Source organism: Sebastes fasciatus, chromosome 15 (assembly GCF_043250625.1).
Source record: "Sebastes fasciatus isolate fSebFas1 chromosome 15, fSebFas1.pri, whole genome shotgun sequence".
NCBI lineage: Eukaryota > Metazoa > Chordata > Actinopteri > Perciformes > Sebastidae > Sebastes > Sebastes fasciatus.
Window position 1 is genome coordinate 10,120,950 of NC_133809.1, and position 20,642 is coordinate 10,141,591.

General features: G+C 42.8%; 3 protein-coding genes across 3 annotated transcripts in view; all 3 read left to right on the forward strand.

Moving 5' to 3' along the window:
* LOC141782990 (interferon-induced protein 44-like) overlaps nt 1-14,429 on the forward strand; it is an 18,378-nt gene extending 3,949 nt beyond the window's left edge. The window contains exon 8 of the mRNA XM_074659874.1: nt 14,330-14,429. The gene's annotated coding sequence lies outside the window, so the exon portion shown is untranslated. The remainder of the gene's footprint in view (nt 1-14,329) is intronic.
* LOC141782991 (interferon-induced protein 44-like) lies at nt 8,740-14,313 on the forward strand. Its single transcript, XM_074659875.1, has 8 exons — nt 8,740-8,873; nt 10,385-10,898; nt 11,098-11,149; nt 12,650-12,845; nt 13,092-13,244; nt 13,366-13,537; nt 13,824-13,924; nt 14,054-14,313. The coding sequence occupies exons 2-8, from the start codon at nt 10,415-10,417 to the stop codon at nt 14,276-14,278; spliced, it is 1,383 nt and encodes a 460-aa protein (XP_074515976.1). The 5' UTR covers nt 8,740-8,873; nt 10,385-10,414; the 3' UTR covers nt 14,279-14,313.
* Nucleotides 14,430-16,121: 1,692 nt separating the features above from the next.
* Nucleotides 16,122-18,563, forward strand: LOC141782992 (growth arrest and DNA damage-inducible protein GADD45 beta-like). Its single transcript, XM_074659876.1, has 4 exons — nt 16,122-16,285; nt 16,873-16,974; nt 17,096-17,321; nt 17,555-18,563. Exons 1-4 carry the CDS (start codon nt 16,248-16,250, stop codon nt 17,657-17,659), a joined length of 471 nt encoding a protein of 156 aa, XP_074515977.1. The 5' UTR covers nt 16,122-16,247; the 3' UTR covers nt 17,660-18,563.
* The last annotated feature ends 2,079 nt before the right edge of the window (nt 18,564-20,642 follow it).

Here is a 20,642-nt window from a genome sequence, read left to right on the forward strand (position 1 = left end):
ATATATATATATTTGATGTTGGCGGTTGACTTGATTTATTACCTCAGTAAACATTGTAAACATGAGTTTATGGTCTCAATCGATAGTTTCAAGTCTTCTTCAATACAGCATGATGTTCATTTAGTAAATTATGGTCCCATTTAGAGTCAAATAGACCATAAAGCAGGGGATGCTTTAGGGCGGGGCTACCTTGTGATTGACAGGTCGCTAGAACGGTGTTGTCCGGTCTGGAAGTTGTCTGTGTTTTCGTCTTAGAACTTTAACCCTTTCACAGTGTGTTTTCAGTTCATGAAAGTTAATTATAACCTTTTTGGTTGCTTATAAATGTTTTGTTCAGCGTTCGGCTGTACTTCGGTTGTACAACCTCTCAGGTTACTTCTGGCTGCAAAAAAACAAGATGGCGATGGCCAAAATGACGAACTTGAGGCTTCAAAATGGTATAACATAGCTACTGCTAAGAGTCATGGGAGCTGTAGATGTTGAATGCTAACAAAGTAGATATTTTATTTATCTTGGTTAAAATGGCGAGGTGCTCAGAGGTTTATTAGTTTCGCTTTTCAGAAAAAGAGCCACTGTTGCAAAATAAGTGTACTGTAATGTACTTTGTCTCTACTGCAACAGAGCTTACCTGGAAGAGGTGTGTAACTTCAGCTCTCTCTATAGAACAGCTAATAGACTGTTGACTGAAAGGATATTTGAGATGCTCTGATTTATCAGTGGTCCCCATACTTTTTTCTGTCATGGTCTACTTTAAAAGTTTTTCCACTTCTTTTGTACTTTACTTGTTGTTTTGTTTGCTGTGTAAAGTTTGCTCACCAGAATTCAGTAGGTAGGTAGGTACTGGTCCAGGTTAAGTTTTCAGTTCAGGTAATAGAAGCTCGGGCAGTTTTCATTTCACATACAGTAACGATGTAAAACTGAATACATGGTTCTCCAAATTGGTGAATTAAGTTACTTTTTAAGTACTTTTTGGCAGTGGCAAAAGAGCTAACGTGTGCAAATCCAAAGTTTATGAATTGAAAACTGTAGCCACGGATACTGACGAATGACTGAAAGTGCAACTCGGCAGATAACTTCCCTTCTTTTTATCTGCCTATTTTAAATTGAAATTTAGAAACAGAAATTATGGGGAAATAAAGAGAATATATGACCCCTTTCTGCACGAACACAACTGACATGGGACTTTCACCCAATCCCCTCCTGGTTAATCACTTCTTTGTGGGCTACTTTTGCACCAAAAAGCCCTTATTTCTCTTTATCCAAGGAGAATACACATTCCTGTGCATGATTTTTTTAGAGAGGAGAGGAGATCACACTGGCTGCAAGAGAAGCATGTCGGGCTGCAAACATGTGGAGCCACATGAAAGCTGATGTTGTAAATTAGTCAATATAGTTAGGGGTTAAAGGCACTTTGTGTAGGCTTGTTTTCTTAATGCATTCAGCACTGAAGTGTGATTGTAGTGTGTGCTACGTTTAAAGACCCATTTTGCTGCTTTAATGCAACATTTATCAGTCGACGTTAAACGACTACGGCTGCTCCCTAATGGCAAGACTTGTGGTCGCATTGAATTTCTTTTATTAACTAAATGATATTCGTCTGATTAGCACAGAAGATGTCTATATCGTAAAAAGAGAGTCTTACATTGTACCTTTAATGAAGTGGCGTTCACAGTGTGTGGTCAGGTGTTTGTTGTGAGCACTGTAAGCAGGCATGAGGTGAGCTGTGCTGTGTGTCGTACCTGCTTTTTAAAAAGTATTGCGCCGCTGTGGCTTCGCTGTTGACCTCCAGATCTCCGCCGAGCAAACCAGATTTGACGTATCTGATGTTGTTATAATCTGAGATTACTGAATCTGCAAAAAAACTAATCTGTCAGCAGGGATTAGAGTACCAGATTAAATTTAACAGCATTACAGCAATTATCTTATTGAGAAAAAAAATGGTACTCTAGTTGTAATCCATTAGAAGTGCTTAAAATCAGGACTAGACTAATCAGGAATCAAACAGCAAATGCTTTTGTAAAAATAGATGTTCACTTGTTAAAGAAAACGTTAAAAGTGATGACATGTATTTTGATTGTGGATATGATCATATTGTAGACAAATATTTTGCACAGCATAAAATCTCAAGTTTAGTCATGGTGAGTGTAATAACAGCTTTTCCAAGTTGTACTCTGTAAATACGAATAAATTAGATTGTATTTATATTCCGAACAAAATAATCCTAAAGCTATACTATACTCTTCAGTAGAGCTGCAACGATTAACTGATTAGTTATCAACTATTAAATTAATCGCCAACTATTTTGATAATCGATTAATCGGTTTGAGTCATTTTTTAAATAAATAAATCAGTCAAAATTCTCTGATTCGGTCTGGGTATCATCGGATAATCCGTTTTTCCTTTGGAATTCAGAAAGGAAAAAACTTTTTTTTATTTTTTCGTTCCTGAATCAAAAAATGAAAAACGAACCCAAACCGGGGTCTGGGTCTGGGTATCATCGGATAATCCGTTATTCCTTTTGAATTCAAAAACAAAAAAAACTTTTTATTTTTTGGTTTCTGAATCAAAAAAGGAAAAACGGATCCAATCCGGGCCGTTTTTTGTTTTTGCGAATACCTTTTATCATTATTCATTTTTAATTGAAAAACGGAAGTCATGTGAGTTTTGTTTTTTCGTTTTAAACCAAAAACGAAAAATGAAATCCCGTGGTGCTCTGTTGTTTTTTTGTTTCCAAAGGAAAAACGAAAAAAACAAATTAAAAAAACGATCCGATTTTAGTTTCTTCAAGTTTCTTTTTGTCATTTTCTGTTTTGAATCGAAGAGCGGAGAACGGCAGTCACATGACCCAGAAGTTAAGGCAAACATGTCAAAATAAAAGCCAAGAAGATAGTTTGGTCATTCTATAAAAGTGTAACTGTTGTGTTCTAGTTCCCAAAACGTGGACTCAAGTGCAGCACACAAAACGAGAGTCTTTAAAGTGAACAAAATAATATTTATTTTGCAACAAGCAAAGGTTCCAGGTTGATCCAGGAGCAGAGTGCAGGCGTGAGCAGGCAGGTAGGTAGCAGCCACAGCTGGCAGGTAACAGACCTGAGCACAGAGCAAACAAAACACGAGATAAGTCCAAGAATCAAAACACGAGAGCAACAGCAAAGACGAGAGCCAAAATCTAAGGGAGCCTGATTTAGAATACTATACCACTGTGGGTGACGGTACGATCTGGCGATGAGTTGCAGGAAGACCGGGGTAGATATACTGCTGGTGATTGGGATGAATGATTGCAGCTGCTCCTGCCTTGCCTGCCCAGGAGGAGGGGGAGGAGGAAGGCCACACCTCCCGACACACTGACAAACTAGACAAACCAGGGAAAACACACAAGATACAAAAGGGCAGGGAAACAGAGGAAACAAAAGGAAACACTAGCCTACAGGCAGTGCTATCATGACAGTACCCCCCCCTTAATGAGAGCCTCTAGGCGATCTACAAGGTTTCCCAGGATTAGCCTGGTGAAACTCCCTAACCATCCCCGCATCAAGGATGCGGGAACGAGGAACCCAGGAGCGCTCCTCTGGGCCGTATCCCTCCCAGTCCACCAGATACTGAAAGCCGCGGCCTCGCCGTCTAACATCCCGTAATCGTCTGACCGTATACGCTGGGTGGTGGTCAATGATCCGGGCGGGAGGAGGGGGATTGGTCGGAGGGACCAGAGGACTGGTGAGGACCGGTTTTAGCTTAGAAACATGAAACGAAGGATGGATCCTAAGAGACTTAGGCAGGATGAGTCTGACAGTGGTAGGATTAATAATCTTCTCAATTTCAAAAGGTCCAATGAAACGGGGAGACAGTTTTCTGGAGTCAGTCTTCAAAGGTATATCCTTGGAAGATAACCACACTCTCTGACCTGGGATGTAGACGGGAGCCAGGGTCCTGTGACGATCCGCGATCCTTTTGTTCCTCTCAGCTGTCCGAACCAAAGCAGCCATAGTCTCCTTCCAAACCTTGCGGCAGCGTTGAAGGTGGTGTTGCACAGATGGCACAGCCAACTCCTCTTCTTGTGCTGGAAACAGTGGGGGCTGGTAACCTAATGAGGCCTCAAACGGAGATACCCCAGTGGCAGCAGAAGAGAGAGAATTATGTGCATATTCAATCCAAACTAACTGTGTACTCCAAGAAGAGGGATTAGTAGCAGCAACACAACGTATGGCGGATTCCAAATCCTGATTAGCCCTCTCCGACTGTCCATTCGTCTGAGGATGGAAACCAGAGGACAGGCTGACAGTGGCTCCAAGGGCTTGACAAAAAGACTTCCAAACCTGAGAGATGAACTGAGGACCACGGTCCGAGACGATGTCCACAGGGATACCATGCAGACGAAAAACATGATTAGTCAGGAGTTCAGCTGTCTCATGTGCAGAAGGAAGTTTAAGAAGACCAATGAAATGAACAGCCTTGGAGAACCGATCAACAATGGTGAGTATCACTGTTTTACCATTAGAAGGTGGGAGACCGGTGACAAAGTCCAAGGCGATGTGGGACCACGGGCGACCAGGTATGGGTAATGGGCGGAGCAACCCCACAGGCGGCCGATGAGATGTCTTTCCCCGGGCACAGTCTGTGCAGGCGAGGACGTATTCCTTGACGTCCCTCTCCATTGTGGCCCACCAGAAGTGTCGTCTGAGGAGTGACAAAGTCCTACTCATCCCAGGATGGCAAGCGAACCGGGAAACGTGTCCCCATTGCAGGACCTGGGAGCGAACTGACACAGGAACAAACATTCGATTAGCGGGGCCAGTACCTGGATCCGGTTCTTCACGTTGAGCCTCCCGAACCGCTGACTCAACCTCCCAGGTTAACGTCCCCACCACCAAGGCTGCCGGCAGAATGGTGTCTGAAACACTTGGTGACTCCTCTGATGAAAACTGCCGGGATAACGCGTCAGGCTTGATGTTCTTGGAACCAGGACGGTAAGTAAGGGTGAAGTCGAATCGACCAAAAAAATAACGCCCACCGAGCCTGGCGGGAATTCAGTCGTTTGGCTGACTGGATGTAGGCAAGATTCTTGTGATCAGTCCATACAATAAACGGAATCTCCGAACCCTCCAACCAGTGTCTCCATTCCTCCAGAGCCAACTTCACTGCCAACAACTCACGATTTCCCACGTCGTAGTTGCTTTCAGCTGGAGACAGGCGTCGAGAGAAGAACGCACAGGGATGTAGCTTCTTATCGGTCTTGGAGCGTTGGGAGAGGACAGCTCCCACACCAATGTCCGAGGCATCAACCTCCACGACATACTGAAGAGAAGATTCAGGTTGCACCAGGATGGGTGCGGACGTAAAGCGGTCCTTTAATACGGCAAACGCCTGATCCGCCTCAGGAGTCCAGCGAAAAGGAACAGCAAGAGATGTGAGCTTGGTCAGTGGAGCAGCAATTCTGCTGTAATCTCGGATGAATCGACGGTAGAAGTTGGCGAATCCAAGAAAGCGCTGCAAGAGCTTCCTGGAGGAAGGTTCAGGCCACTCTGCCACCGCCTTGATCTTGTCCGGATCCGGCCTCACCTGCCCACTCTCAATGATGTAACCGAGGAATCCAACAGAGCTGACGTGAAACTCGCACTTCTCCGCTTTCACAAACAGTTTGTTCTCCAGTAGTCTCTGGAGCACTTGGCGTACATGAAGCTGGTGTTCTGTGAGATCAAAGGAAAAAATCAAAATGTCATCCAGGTAGACAAACACAAACCGGTCCAAAAAATCTCTCAAAACATCATTAACCAGTGCTTGAAACACTGCAGGAGCATTAGTCAGTCCAAAAGGCATCACTAAATACTCAAAGTGACCCAGTGGTGTGTTGAATGCAGTCTTCCATTCATCTCCCTCTCGAATCCGTACCAAGTGGTACGCGTTCCGCAAATCTAGCTTGCTGAAGACAGTAGCTCCCTGTAGAGGTACAAAAGCAGAGCTGATTAATGGCAGCGGGTATTTGTTCTTCACCGTGATATTGTTTAACCCTCGAAAATCAATACACGGGCGGAGAGTCTTGTCTTTCTTGCTCACAAAAAAGAATCCTGCCCCTAGAGGCGAAGAGGAAGGTCTGATGAGACCTGCAGCTAGAGAGTCATTTATGTAGGTCTCCATAGCACCTCTCTCAGGACGTGACAAGTTGTACAGGCGACTCGAAGGCATAGTGGTACCAGGTAGCAGCTCAATAGCACAATCATACGGACGATGAGGTGGTAAGGATAATGCTCTCTCCTTACTGAACACCTCACCGACCTCATGATATTCAGGGGGCACAGCAGACAAGTCAGGAGGAACACAGGGCGGAGGGGCAACACTGATATCTACAGGTGGTAATGCAGACTGCAGGCACGAGGAATGACAAAAACTACTCCATCCCATAATCCTACTGGTCGACCAGTCGATCTGGGGGTTGTGTAGCTTTAACCACGGGTGTCCGAGAACAAGAGGAGTCATAGGGGCAGAAAAAACAAAAAATTGTATTAGCTCACGGTGGTTTCCAGACAGAATGAGAGAAAGAGGCTCAGTGCGGTGAGTTACTACTGCTAAGGACTTTCCGTCTAAAGCACAGACTCTGACAGGAGACTCAAGGGGTTCAATGCTGATGCCAGCCTGAGAGACTAACTCAGCATCTAAAAAACTCTGCTCGGCACCGGAATCAATCAACGCTAACAAGGGCAAGGACAAGTTACTCATACACAGTTTAGCCTGTATTTGAGTACGAGGTCTAGTGTTGATGGGGACATCAGACTTACTCACCAGTATCCCCACAGCTACTGGTGAGCCCGCTCTTTTGGGCGGAGAGGACATGCAGCAAGGAAATGTCCGACTTGACCACAGTAGATACACTCACCCGCTCGGATCCGTCTCTGACGTTCAGCGGGAGTGAGATTAGCCCGACCCACCTGCATGGGTTCATCAGAGTGAGCAGAGGGGCTGGGACCGGAGCCGTGAGTCTCTGACGGGCCGGAGGCAACTCTCGCGAGAGTAGGAGTCGCAGCAAAGGGGTTCACGGGAGTGTGGGATTTGTAGTTCTTCTCCCGGCGTCTCTCCCGCATACGGTTGTCCAGTCTTATAGAGAGATCAATAAGAGCATCAAGGGAGTTAGTATCATCACGGACAGCAAGTTCATCCTTTAACTGTTCACACAAACCGTGTAGAAAAACTCCTTTTAATGCCTCGTCATTCCATCCAGCCTCCGCAGCTAGAATCCGGAACTCCACAGAATAATCCGCCACACTTCTTGGACTCTGTCGTAGGTTCAGCAAACGTTTAGCAGCATCTCCAATACACACAGGGTGATCAAACACTTTCTTCATCTCACTGATGAAACGATCATAGGACACAGAATTTATCCCTCCTCCTCCCAACATTGCTTCAGCCCAGTCCAGTGCTCTCCCTCTTAATAGTCCCGTAACATACGCTACCTTGGCTTGGTCTGTGGTGAAGGTGACTGGTTGTCGGGAAAAAACCAGAGAACATTGGAGCTGGAATCCCTTGCATCTCCCTAAATCACCGGCATATGGTTCAGGTGGGGGAACAGGTGATTCTCTGAGTGGCTGAGGCGGAGGAAGAGAAGGCAGAGCGGGGAATGGTGCTAATTGGCCTGAAATTGTCTCCAAACATTTTCCCATTTGAGACATCTGGTTACCCAAGGCTTGTTGGGTCTCCAATAAACCCTGAAGCAACTGGTGATGGTGTGACAACAAATCATCATGGCTGGAAACAGCACTCTGCATCGAACTTGTGTCTGCTGAGTCCATCTTGTAGGGCCAGATCGTTCTGTTGTGTTCTAGTTCCCAAAACGTGGACTCAAGTGCAGCACACAAAACGAGAGTCTTTAAAGTGAACAAAATAATATTTATTTTGCAACAAGCAAAGGTTCCAGGTTGATCCAGGAGCAGAGTGCAGGCGTGAGCAGGCAGGTAGGTAGCAGCCACAGCTGGCAGGTAACAGACCTGAGCACAGAGCAAACAACAAAACACGAGATAAGTCCAAGAATCAAAACACGAGAGCAACAGCAAAGACGAGAGCCAAAATCTAAGGGAGCCTGATTTAGAATACTATACCACTGTGGGTGACGGTACGATCTGGCGATGAGTTGCAGGAAGACCGGGGTAGATATACTGCTGGTGATTGGGATGAATGATTGCAGCTGCTCCTGCCTTGCCTGCCCAGGAGGAGGGGGAGGAGGAAGGCCACACCTCCCGACACACTGACAAACTAGACAAACCAGGGAAAACACACAAGATACAAAAGGGCAGGGAAACAGAGGAAACAAAAGGAAACACTAGCCTACAGGCAGTGCTATCATGACAGTAACATTATTTAAGCTCAGGATCAAAGTAACAGTAGAAGATAAATAAGCTAAATAAATACACAAATAAATACATACATAGATATTTTTTTGTTTTGTTCTTTTCATTAACGTCTTTTAATGTCTTTTATCCAAAAAGTGTGTGAGAGAGATATCTCTCATGATACCCAGACCCAGACCGCTTATAATAACAATCAGATTCTGTCAGTGGCAAAAACAAGCACTTTTAGTGGACGTAAATTGGTCGCTATTAGTCAGTTAGACACAAAAACGTGGGAAAATGAAGTCCAGGTTTCAAAATACCAAAATTATCCTTTAAGTTATCATATTAAATTGAAAATGCTTGCTTCATTGCAGAATCCTTTATGTACTGTATTTAGGGCTTGGCAACCAAACAGTTAATTCTTTCTCTTTCTTCTTTTTTAACAACTACATTAGTTTCACTTCTGTTGAAACAGAAACACATCATCAACTGAACCACAGCGACCTGCTGCCTTTTATTTACCACACCACCTCTAGTCCTACTAACCTACCACTGCAGGTGAGTTAAATAACCTTCAACTGCATCAACTGTATTCAGGTAAAACATGGTTTTTCAGTTATAGATCGACCATTTGTGGGTTTTGAGTTACGCTTTCTCTTCGACGCATTTTCCATCTTTCCATCATCTTTTTTTTTAACAATGAAACATAGTTGTGGGATGTGGACAGTATTTGCTCTAATGTTTACATGATCTGAAGCAATAATGTCATAAAAAGTAATACAAACAACCAAAGAACCAGTTCCTCTTTTAGCTTTCTAAACATTAGTCATCGAGGCGAAAATGAAACTGAAACTAACCCCTCCGATCATTTGAGGAGTAAAATAGTGATTAATAAACATTGAAGATAATTGCACATGTGATATTTTTCTGAAGAACTTTCGACACTTTTAATATTCTGCACTCAAGTAACATTTTTAACGCAGGAATTAATATACTATAATAATGGAGTATTTTTACACTGTTGTATTGGTACTTTGATCCACCACTGAGAGTAAGACATCCCTTTTGAAACACATTTCATATGTTGAACACATGTCACATGTAGTTGCATGTGATTTTGGACATTTCACATCATATTTAGTAGGGCTGTCAATCGATTGAAATATTTAATCGTGATTTATCTCAAATTAATCGCACACTGTTCCAATTGTACCCTTAAAGGGAGATTTGTCGTAGTAGTATTTATACTCTTATCAACATTGGAGTGGGAAAAAATATGCTGCTTTATGCAAATGTATGTTTATATTTATTATTGGAAATCAATTAACACAAAACAATGAGAAATATTGTCCAGAAACCCTCACAGGTACTGCATTTAGCATAAAAAATATGCTCAAATCATAACAAGGCAAACTCAGAAAAACAACCGCTGCAGGGACCCCTTTGAAAATGGCCATGCCAGTTTTTCCTTTCCGAAATTTAGCGTAACTTCGTAGCGTTATTTAACCTGGATTCCTTAGGTCTATCTTCACTCTACCTTCAAAACTCAGCCTGCTACAACCTAAAAATTGCAGGTTGCGTTAAAGCAGTAAGTGGTGTTAAAACGAATTTGCGTTAACGCGTTGTTATCGCATTAACTTTGACAGACCTAATATTTAGTTGTAATTAGGACTGCAACTAACGATTATCTTCATTGTCGATTAATCTGTTTATTATTTTCTTGATTAATCGATTAGATGTTTGGTCTATAAAGCCCTAGATGACATCCTCAAATGTCTCGTTTTGTCCACAACTCAAAGATATTCAGTTTACTGTCATAGAGGAGCAAAGAAACCAGAAAATATTCACATTTAAGAAGCTGGAATCAGAACATTTTGATTTTTTTTGTCTCAAAAAATTACCCAAACTGATTAATCGATTATCAAAATAGTTGGCGATGAATTTAAAAGTCGACAAATAATGGATTAATTGTTGCAGCTCTGTTTATCATTAAGCTACATGTCAACACTTTTTTCTTTTTAAATAATGAAAATAAACCATGATATCTAATCACAGCGCTACATCCTCAGGTCTGTTTGGACAGTCTACCCTCCGTCATCATGTCTGTCGTCACATCCAGCCTGTCTGAAGATCAGCAGAAGAAGCTGCTCTTTCTCCTCGGTCATGTCAGACTCCACCTGCTCTACAAAGCCAGCGTCCACGGCTTCACTGCTTATGCTTTCTACAGGCGATGTGAAGAGCAGGGGCCCACTGTCATTGTCGCCTACAACGCCGCTGGGTTCGTATTCGGGGCCTACACCTCTCAGGACTACATCGAGACCGAAAATACAGTTCATGATGAGGAGGCCTTCCTCTACAGCATCAACGCATGGGGAGACAAACCACTGAGGGTGGCAGGTATCAGCGGACAGTGTGCTTTCGACACAAATGAAGGCACCTGTCCGGATTATGGTGCTTTGGTGTTCCTGCAGGATAACGAACCTAAGATTGAGTCCAACCCAGGGACACGCTTCACCTTTGAGGAAGAAGAGATGCATGGAGACGACTTGGCACTGACTGAGTTTGAAGTGTATCGAGTTGAAGGTGTGTGACGATACTTTCAGACAATCATCTTTATAATTGTTTTGTTTTTTATACCGAATTAGCTGATAAATTGATTAAAATATGCAGGTAAATTGACTAAGGATCACATTGTTTTATTAAAGTGGTCTGTAATTAATTAATTTTGAATGTTAGATAATATAAGCCATCATGTAATAATGAACTTATTTTCCACATGCAGGCTTGGGAGGTCTTCTGGCCAAACCCTGGAGGAACATCCAGTGGACTCCTGAGTATGTAGAAATCTTTGGCGACTTTTGCCAAGTTGTGACTCGAGTAAATGGCAAAAGTATTTTAGTATCCAGACTAGAAGAAAGAACAAAGTATCTAAATCCAAAATCCAGATTTGTCCAGATTGTCACCTGTTTTAATTTTGAATTTAAAGAGCAACTTAACAGCAGCTGAAAGTCTTGTTTTTGTTGACGTCCAGTGGTTTAACTCCTCACCTGCGATGTAGAAGTGTACTGTAGGATGTGAAAGTACACTGTGACATCACTGTTGGGCGTGATTACGGGTGTAACACATTTGAAACTTTCAAGCTTTCGACATTAAACATATCCATTAAAGAGTAACTGCAAACTTTAATGTGTTTTATAAGCTATAAACTAAGTGATATGACTGTACTGCGATGAAATGCATTAATGCTGGTGTAAATATTGTCATTTCTTACCAAATTTATTTTTAAAAAAAATAGGCATTTCATGGTTATCTTTAAAGACCAATTCTGAGAGAGAGTTGACCGTTTGGGACTAATTTAGGTCATGAAATAAAATGTTAATGCCCTCTAATCTGATTCCCCTCCTCGCCTCTCCCTACAGCGTCTATCCTTTACACTTTTTCCGTAACAACTGTATAGCATTAATCACAGCACAAGCCTGTGCTCTCCTTTATGTGGACTCGAAACTAAGCCATTAGCAGATTATAAAATCTGGTGAATCAGTGATTATCTGGCGATAGCAATGTGCTTCCCTACGCTGTGACAAGAGTGTGTGGATGAAGCATAAATTGTTAAATTTGACTCATTTGGCGGCTGGCTAGTTAGCTAGCTAATAGTATCTGAGCGGAACAGGCTCCCGTTCATTTCTATGAGAGTTGCTCAGTGGCGCATGAAGCCATAATGGCTCGTCTGCCAAGTGATAAAGTACCCGGAACTTCCGGCAATCTGCTGCATCCATTGGACCCATAGAACAGGCGCAGTAGCGTTTTCTTTAACCCCTAATCCCATCCCTCGGGCTAATTCACATAAACAGCTATTAGTGCATTTTACAACTTTTAGGACTTTATGATTTAAATAAGGCCTATTCAAGTGTTCATAATGGGAAGTTAATTTTCCTCAAAAATAAAATAATCACTGATTTACAGAAGTCTCTTATGCATGTCTTTTTTACTGTTTGGCCACCACAAAAAGATTTTTCAAAGCCTGGCGCTCTTCCTGGGGGCTGGTGGAGGGTCCCTTTTTCGCGCCGCTGGTAGACTATCTGTCGGGATGGGACCAGACGGCCGCTCTGAGGACGGAGGCGCTATGGTTTGCTAAAGCCGCGACGGTCTGTCTCTCATACGAAAGTGGCCGTGGTTTCATCTCTCAGCTCCTTGCCAACTTTTTTTAGCATTTTTCAAAAATGATGCAGTGAGCGGACTTAGGCTCAGACCTGGGGTGAAGTTACAACTTTGAACTAATCCTCTGCAGCTATTAGATGTGTAAATGTCACCTGTATCACTTGTGTTCGCTCTAGGAGGAAGCAGGAGTTGATGAACGCCATTCAGAGCTATAAGCCTGATAATAAATCAGTTCACCAAGCCCGGGTGTTGTTGGTGGGACCCGTCGGGGCCGGGAAGTCCACCTTTTTCAACTCCATCAACTCGGTGTTTCGGGGCAACATGACATCCCAGGCCATCTCTGGTACAGCAGGAAAGAGTTTGACCACTCAGGTACTGGCACAAGTTTCCCTCTTTGTGATCCTCTGCAGATATGTTGAAGGTGAAATGTGTCCTAATCAGGAAAGTGTGATTGTAACCTGCAACAAAAACAGCAGAGAAAAAAGACAACCTTAGAAAAAATGTTAAATTTAGTAGTTTATATGAACGTTTGTGCTTGTAATATTAATGTAAACTGATTGTGCATGCTCTAACTATACAGACTGTCCCATTAAATTACATTTCCCGTCTCTCCTGTAGTTCCGCAGCTACACCATCAAGGCAGGGAAAGGCGGAGAAGCTGTTCCTCTGATCCTGTGCGACACAATGGGGCTGGAGGAAAACGCTGATGCTGGTTTGGACATTGAGGACTTAATCAACATCTACAAAGGTCACATGAAGGATCGCTACCGGGTCTCTTATATAACTACCTACCTAATTACCTACATCTTCATGTGACTGATTTAGTGGTAAGAATGTAGGATGCTTTATTGGGTGATTAATAACAAATGAATCCGCTTTATTTGTTTCTCAGTTTAGTTCCTCCAATCCTCTTCAGGCGGACGCTCCTGGCTTTAAGAAGAAAGCGACTCTGAATGACATGATTCATTGTGTTGTTTACGTGGTCGACACCTGCAAGGTCTCTCTGCTCACCCAAAAAATGCTGCAGAAGTTCGCTAGCATCCGGAAAAAGACCAACCAGCTGGGTTAGCAGTATAATAACGATATTTTTTCATATTTCCACCATTTCACAGTTTGTATCCTGATATTTATTATATTATATATGTTTATTAGGGCTGACCCGAATGCTTCGAAGCTTCGTCCGTTGCCATGGAATTCTTCGTTTTTAATAAATAATTAATCATTATATAACCTCAATTTACGGTACATAACTTGGAACGCCAATTGAAAGACAGACCATACACGGTCCAGCTATATACTCGGTTTTGACCGACTCTTGTTTCTACTCCATTTTGTTCTGCTCTCTTATAGGAATTCCTCAGATTCTGCTGATGACTAAAGTAGACGAGGCGTGTCCGCTGGTGGCAGAAAACTTGCAGAGTGTTTATCGCAGTGTTTACATCCAGAGGAAGGTATCTATCATCATGTTAAGATGCTCCAGAAATCATGAGAACAGCGATGCTCTAATCGATGAGGTGGAAACTTGTGTTTGTGTCGGCATTGAGAACTTATTCATGTACATTCATCTTGCTGTCTTTCAGGCCCGAGAGCTGAGCGAGTCTCTGGGCATCCCCTTGTCCTGTGTGCTGCCGGTGAAGAGCTACAGTGAGGAGCTGGAGCTGGACCGGGACGTTGACATACTGCTGCTGACTGCTGTGGAGCAGATGCTGAACTACTCAGACAGCTTCTTTGAGAACCAGGAGGGGACTGATCAGCCGGATCTCTACAGATCCCAAGAACTTAGCCGCCCGGTTTTTACAGATTAAACTAAACAGAGTATCAGCATTTCCCAAACCTCACTCATTTAAGCTAATGAGTCTGTTGATCAAATATAGTAAAAGGTGTGGTTTAAATGTTTATCAAATATATGTTCATAATTTTTGCTATAGTTTTGGGTGAATTGGCTCCAAAAAACACCTCAGTTTTTTTAAGTTTACAGCTTTTCTTTTTACCACTGTTTGGGTTTTCTGATAGAAATGCATGTGCAGTTATATCCAGTATAGAGTAGAGTCTATCCAACTTATAAACAATAAGAAATGTGTGCATATACTTAAAGGTGCAATTGATAACATTTAGCCACTAGATGTCGCACTCTCCCTTCTCCGTTCCATTGCATTCCAAGCCGGGCGCTTACCATCAATCTCAGCCATTTTTCCAATTTTCGTCATTTCCGTCATTGTACTGTTGGCTCAAAATCTTTGTTAGAAGTGGGAACCAAACGTCAGATATCTTCCACAGAGATAAACAAAGTATTAATTTTGGACCCGTCAAAAGTTTATAAATGATTAAACCCGCGACCCCGACCGACTCTACTGTCTGTCAGAGGCTGTAGCAGGTTCAGTTTTAGAATGAGAAGGTACAGATATCATATTAAACTAGAAAAACCTAAGGAATCCATTGGTACCAAGCATGTCATACTAGTTTGTCGGGAAGGAGGCTAAATAACGCTCCAAACTAAATTTTGGTGAGGAAAAACTGGCATGGCTATTTTCAAAGGGGTCCTTTGACCTCTGACCTCAGGATATGTGAATGTAAATGGGTTCTATGGGTACCGACGAGTCTCCCCTTTACAGACATGCCCACTTTATGATAATCACATGCAGTTTGGGGCAAGTCATAGTCAAGTCAGCACACTGACACACTGACAGCTGTTGTTGCCTGTTGGGCTGCAGTTTACCATGTTATGATTTGAGCATATTATTTTTATGCTAAATGCAGTACCTGTGAGGGTTTCTGGACAATATCTGTCATTGTTTTGTGTTTTTAATTGATTTCCAATAATAAATATATTCACACATTGTCATAAAGCAGCATATTTGTCCACTCATGTTGATAAGAGTATTAAATACTTGAGAAATCTCCCTTTAAGGTACATTTTAAACAGATAAAAAAAATGGGGGATTCATTTGTGATTAATCGTGATTAACTATGGACAATCAGACGATTAATTGCGATTAAATATTTTAATCGATTGACAGCCCTACTTTTTTCCTGTCTTTTTTTTTTATCTTGAGTCATGCCTGTTTTGATTATTACCTTATTATGATGCTCTGTTTTGTTATATTCTCACACACAATTACTGAGGATTCCTAGAATAAAGAAATGTGAGGGGAAAATAATAATAATAATGATAATAATAATAATGATAATAATAATAATGATAATAATAATATTAATAATGATAATAATAATAATGATAATGATAATAATAATAATAATAATAATAATAATAACAACAGTGGGGAAGGTTATTATTCAGACTTTTCTTTCCCTCAGTCAGCCACCAGATGTCAGTCATAATTTCATAAACACTGGTGTCCAGTTATAGAAACTTGTTATGGAAACACGAGGAGCTCGTGTTGCACAACTGCACAGCTCAACATATTCCAGCAAGTATGACATTATGCTTTATTACAGATACCAAGTCAGAATGACAAAGCAGATGTACTTCCTCTCGTGCAAACGCATCATTCCGTGCAACCAAACATGCAAACACACGAGTCCTCCACATGGTCCTCCACATGGTTTCTCTTTGGAGCCAATTGCAAAACTCGGGTAGTTTCGGTTCCGCCTCCTCTCAGCTGCGGTATAAAGACTGAGACGCAACGTTGCCAACAACAAACGGTGCTGACGCTTCTTCACTACAGACACACTGAGAGGGAATATACCAAACACCAACAGGGACTATACTGTCACACTCTTTCTCACAGGGATCAATCTTTGCAACCTGAAAACATGATTCCAGAGGAAAGCTTCGGCTCCATCGAGAACAGGTGAGATTTGTTGGTTTTCTGCACTTTGTCAGCTGTAGTTTTAAAGCTGTCCGAGCCATGTGGATGGAAATCATGTGCTGAACAGGAATGCATCTAGTAGTCCCTTGACCCCTTGCATTGCATGAACTGGTGAGGTAAAAAAATCACACTGTGTGAGCTTAAATTTAAGACTTTATCTGGCTGGAGAGCAGATATTTTCAGCTCCAAATACTGTATATGCATTTAACTCACTAAAGTTTGACAGCATGATATAGCCTAAGCATAATGCAACTTTAAAAGTTGGTGCATAAACCCTCAATGTTCATGTTTTACTTCTTGCACAATAGGCTTACTGTGCATGCATGTTGCACAGCCTGCAGTATACACTGTATGTGTATGCAACATAACTGATGGGACTGGAGGATATACTGCAATTATCATTTTATCTGGCTTCTCTCTCTGTTTCTCATTAGATAAAGTTATTTGAACAGCAGTTAATGAAATGGATTAATACAATATTGGGCCTATTTATTAAAGAACTGCAGCAGGTGGGTTTTTTTTCTGTTTCAGAATACAAAAAGGTTAATTGTTGTGTCTTCCCCTCTCAGGATGCAGTCTGCAGGTCTGGCTCTGGAGGAGTTGCTGGTGACGGCTCAGAAACAAGACTGCCTGACCGTTGGCATTTATGAATCCGCTAAACTTCTTAATGCGTGAGTTGAAACTATTAAGTTTGCATGTGTATGCATCTCTTGTATTTCAGAAAATAACTTCCATCCCAGACACATGAGTGCAAGTACTCACAGTTTTCTCATTTGCTCCGTCCTCCCCCAGAGACCCAGACAGCGTGGTCCTGTGCGTCCTGGCAGCTGACGCTGGAGACGACGCAGACGACGTGGCGCTGCAGATCCACTTCACCCTGCTGCAGTCCTTCTGCTGCGACAGCGGCATTACCATCCTGCGAGTCTCCGGAGTCCAGCGGCTCCAGCAGCTGCTGGGTGCCGTGGATGCCAACAGGAACCAGGAAGACCACGGAGACCTCCACTGCATGCTGGTTACGGTATGTTGACTCAGCACGGCCGCCTTCTGTTATGTAACTGGAAGGCCAAGGTGGAAATGTATTATTACACATTATTCTCATGCAGTGCTGTAGCTGAAGCGTTGCTTTCATATTCTTGGCGTTATTTAAGAGAACTTCTACTCTCAACTTTTCCTTGTGATTTACTTTCTGCAGACCAAATTCACCGTAAAGCCTGATCGTGAATTTGATGTTGTCTTTGTTTCTTTGTGCAGAACCCCCAGGCTGACCACTGCAGACTACAAGAGGTGGGGACCTACTGTCAGGAGAGTCGACGCCTGGACCAGTGGGTGCCTGAACTGGTCCTGCAGGAGCGCTGAAGGGTCCGGCACCCACATACACCAACAAACACATGAGCTTTCTGGGTTCAGATGCTGATGAACTTCAGGGTCCGTTGTTGCTCGTGCAGGGATGGCCTGGAGTGGACTGGAACGGGCTATCCTGACTGATGACAAGCAGGAACTAAGGACTCCCTCTCAGTGAAACAGTCAGAGTGGAGACTAGTTTACAAAATCTACTTTGTGCAGAAGATACAGACAGAAATATCCAGGCCACATTGTTTTTACATTGTCAGTAAAACTAAATGTACTTTTGTGCTTCTGTTTGACTACTACAATGTGTACGGGGTGTGACAATCAATAACAGCGTCGAAAGAAACGTGTCCACACCCCAATTACCTGGAAGACCTGTGTGTTTGACAGGACAGGAATGCTGTAATGAAACTATGCCCAACATTCCTGTGCATTCCGACATGGGAGAGTCCTTGGAGAGGAGGCGTGTGAATGTGTGGTATGCGTGTACAATACTCGTGTCTTTCTTTAGAAAAGACTGGGCGGGCGAGCGTGTGCGTTCCGGAAACAAGCAGCGGAACCTGCGGAGGAATCGTCGCCATGGAAACTGAAATGGAAATGATGTTGGAGTTGAAAGTCGCACAGGATTTATCGGCATTTCAGGACCACAAAACAAAGTGGGCAATGAATGTTTTTGGTCAGAGGAGGATACAGAATAATGAACTGATGACTGTAAATTCTCATTGTGCTGCAAAAGAAACCACAGACTATATCTTTGGTGCCTTCAGGAGTGCTGCTGCTTCTTTTTTTTTTTTTTATCAAATGCTGTTAAAATACTATGAACAGTGCTACACCAGTAATTTATTGATTGTGTCCGTTGTTTGTGTAGCTATTTATGGCTGAATTTTGTGCTAATAAATGATTGTATTCATAATTGTTTTACTTCTTTGTCAAGAACGTCATGCTCGAATTTCAAAACAAAAGCTTTGTTTGCATCGTGGAACTGGAGCTACAGCTGAGTTACGCAACTACAGTTTACATTTGGGGTTGAGGTAATGGAAAACATGTGCACTTGGGGGCAAAGTCTTTGTCGTTGACAGCAGAGCCTCTTTACAAACCGGCTGGTAAGCTTCCTTGTTGTTAAGTTAGTCAGAGGGAGAAACTGGGGTGGAGACTGAAACTCTTTGTTGGAGCAAACAGGCAAAACAAGCTGATGCAGACCCACTGTCCCTACAAGTTAAGAAGCCGAGGGTGGGAGGAGGAGGAGGAAAAGCTGCAGGAAGGATTCAAGTTGCCTGCTCAAACGTATTAATTTCTCCCTTTGCATTCCAGTTGTGTACATGTTTCACATCACAAATTGGAGCTAAACCTGCAGATGCATGTTCCAGAGGGCTGAGAGATAGGGCCGTAACCCCACCCATGCCTCGGTATCTCCACATGATCGGGTAGCAAGTTGTTCCTGTAACACAGTACAAGTGGTTCATCTTCCCCTCTGCCCTCCTTTCACCCTGTTTTGCTTCCCACCCCACCCTCCGCTCTCACATGTCTGGTCACAGCTCTGATTGCAGTACAGCAGAGTGGGAACATTCAGGCACATGGTCCTCCCGTTTGTTTACCACCAGCTGGACAGGGGTGTGGATAGTGTGGGGACTGACTTCTGATTGGCTGTGGTACTTCCACCCTAAATCTGATTGGTTTCGACTTGCAGAGGGGGTTAGGTGGGGAGGGGTATGGTTTGTAACTTGGAGGAGACTCGTGACTCGAGGCAGAGCTTCAAAGGGCTCAGAGAGGGACAGCCAGAGGACTTATAACAATGACATTCCTGTTAACTGACCCAGAGCTTTACCTGGCATGTTTACTCTGTTCTTTGTTGTGTCTTGTTTGTTGCAACAAGTTTTCATCTTTGCACTGCACACTATGTACCCATAGAAGGCCAGGGAGCATGTGTGTCCATGTGCATCGTGTACAATTGAGGTGAGAAAAAAGCCAGACCCTCCTACTCAGAGAAAGAAAAAGAAAAACACAGAAAATATATTAAAAAAACTGCAGCTAAAAATGCACAAGAGTAGGTGTTTCCAGCCTTGCTGGTGGATGGTTCTGTGAAACTGTACTTTTGCGGTGTCGTAAATAATGAATTAATTACTTACTTAATTAATTAAGAATCAATCTTAAAACTCAGATATATTTGACTAATGCAGAACTGCCAGAAAACCAAACAAGCATGGATGCCTAGCATCAGCCAATGGATGCCATTGAATGTAATTAAAGGGACAGCGTGTAGGATTTAGTGGCATCTAGTGGTGTGATTGCAGATTGCAACCAACTGAGTACCACTCCGCTCACTCCTTCCTTTCCAAGACTGCGGTAACGTGAGTCGCAGAGTGCAAAACCGTGATATGCCACTCACTTCACTCAGACGGCGGTTCTTAAGGTAACATAAAAACGAGAACGGCTCTCGCTTGTGTTTGGTTTGTCCGTTCTGGGCTACTGCAGAAACATGATGGAGCAACATGGTGGACTCTGTGAAGAGGACCTGCTCATATGTAGATATGACAGGCTTATTCTAAGCTAACGAAAACACAATGATTCTCAGTGTTGGGTTCCTTTAACCTCATTTAAATGGATGTGTTGTTATTTTGTCAATGCACAGTATTTCAATCCCCACATGGCCATTGGTTAACATACAGATGCAACATTTAGCAACAATTGCTAATTAGCAGTAAACACATAAACAGCTGAGGCCGGTGGGAATGTCATGCAGGTATTTGATCACAAACCACAGTATCGGACAAATCAAAAGTTTGACCAGATGATGGCGCTTGAGGAAAAGTTAAGGGATCATCAATATTGTTACAAAACATCCTGAGGGGGCCATGAATGTGTGTACAGCATTTTATGATCATCAACTTGCATTTGTGGTCTAAATATGCGTTTATTTCATTTACTTCGGAAACAGAAGAAGTGCTAATAAATGTTGATGCACGGAGCAACCATCTTGGATTTTGAGGTCGGG

Bases quoted from the DNA above. Each gene is read 5' to 3' on its own strand.
- LOC141782991 (XM_074659875.1), top strand. From the start codon at position 10,415: ATGTCTGTCGTCACATCCAGCCTGTCTGAAGATCAGCAGAAGAAGCTG. The intron at 13,245-13,365 runs GTCTCTTATATA...TTTGTTTCTCAG, and splicing joins ACATGAAGGATCGCTACCGG to TTTAGTTCCTCCAATCCTCT. The intron at 13,925-14,053 runs GTATCTATCATC...GCTGTCTTTCAG, and splicing joins GTGTTTACATCCAGAGGAAG to GCCCGAGAGCTGAGCGAGTC.
- LOC141782992 (XM_074659876.1), top strand. From the start codon at position 16,248: ATGATTCCAGAGGAAAGCTTCGGCTCCATCGAGAACAG. The intron at 16,286-16,872 runs GTGAGATTTGTT...TTCCCCTCTCAG, and splicing joins TTCGGCTCCATCGAGAACAG to GATGCAGTCTGCAGGTCTGG. The intron at 16,975-17,095 runs GTGAGTTGAAAC...GTCCTCCCCCAG, and splicing joins TCCGCTAAACTTCTTAATGC to AGACCCAGACAGCGTGGTCC.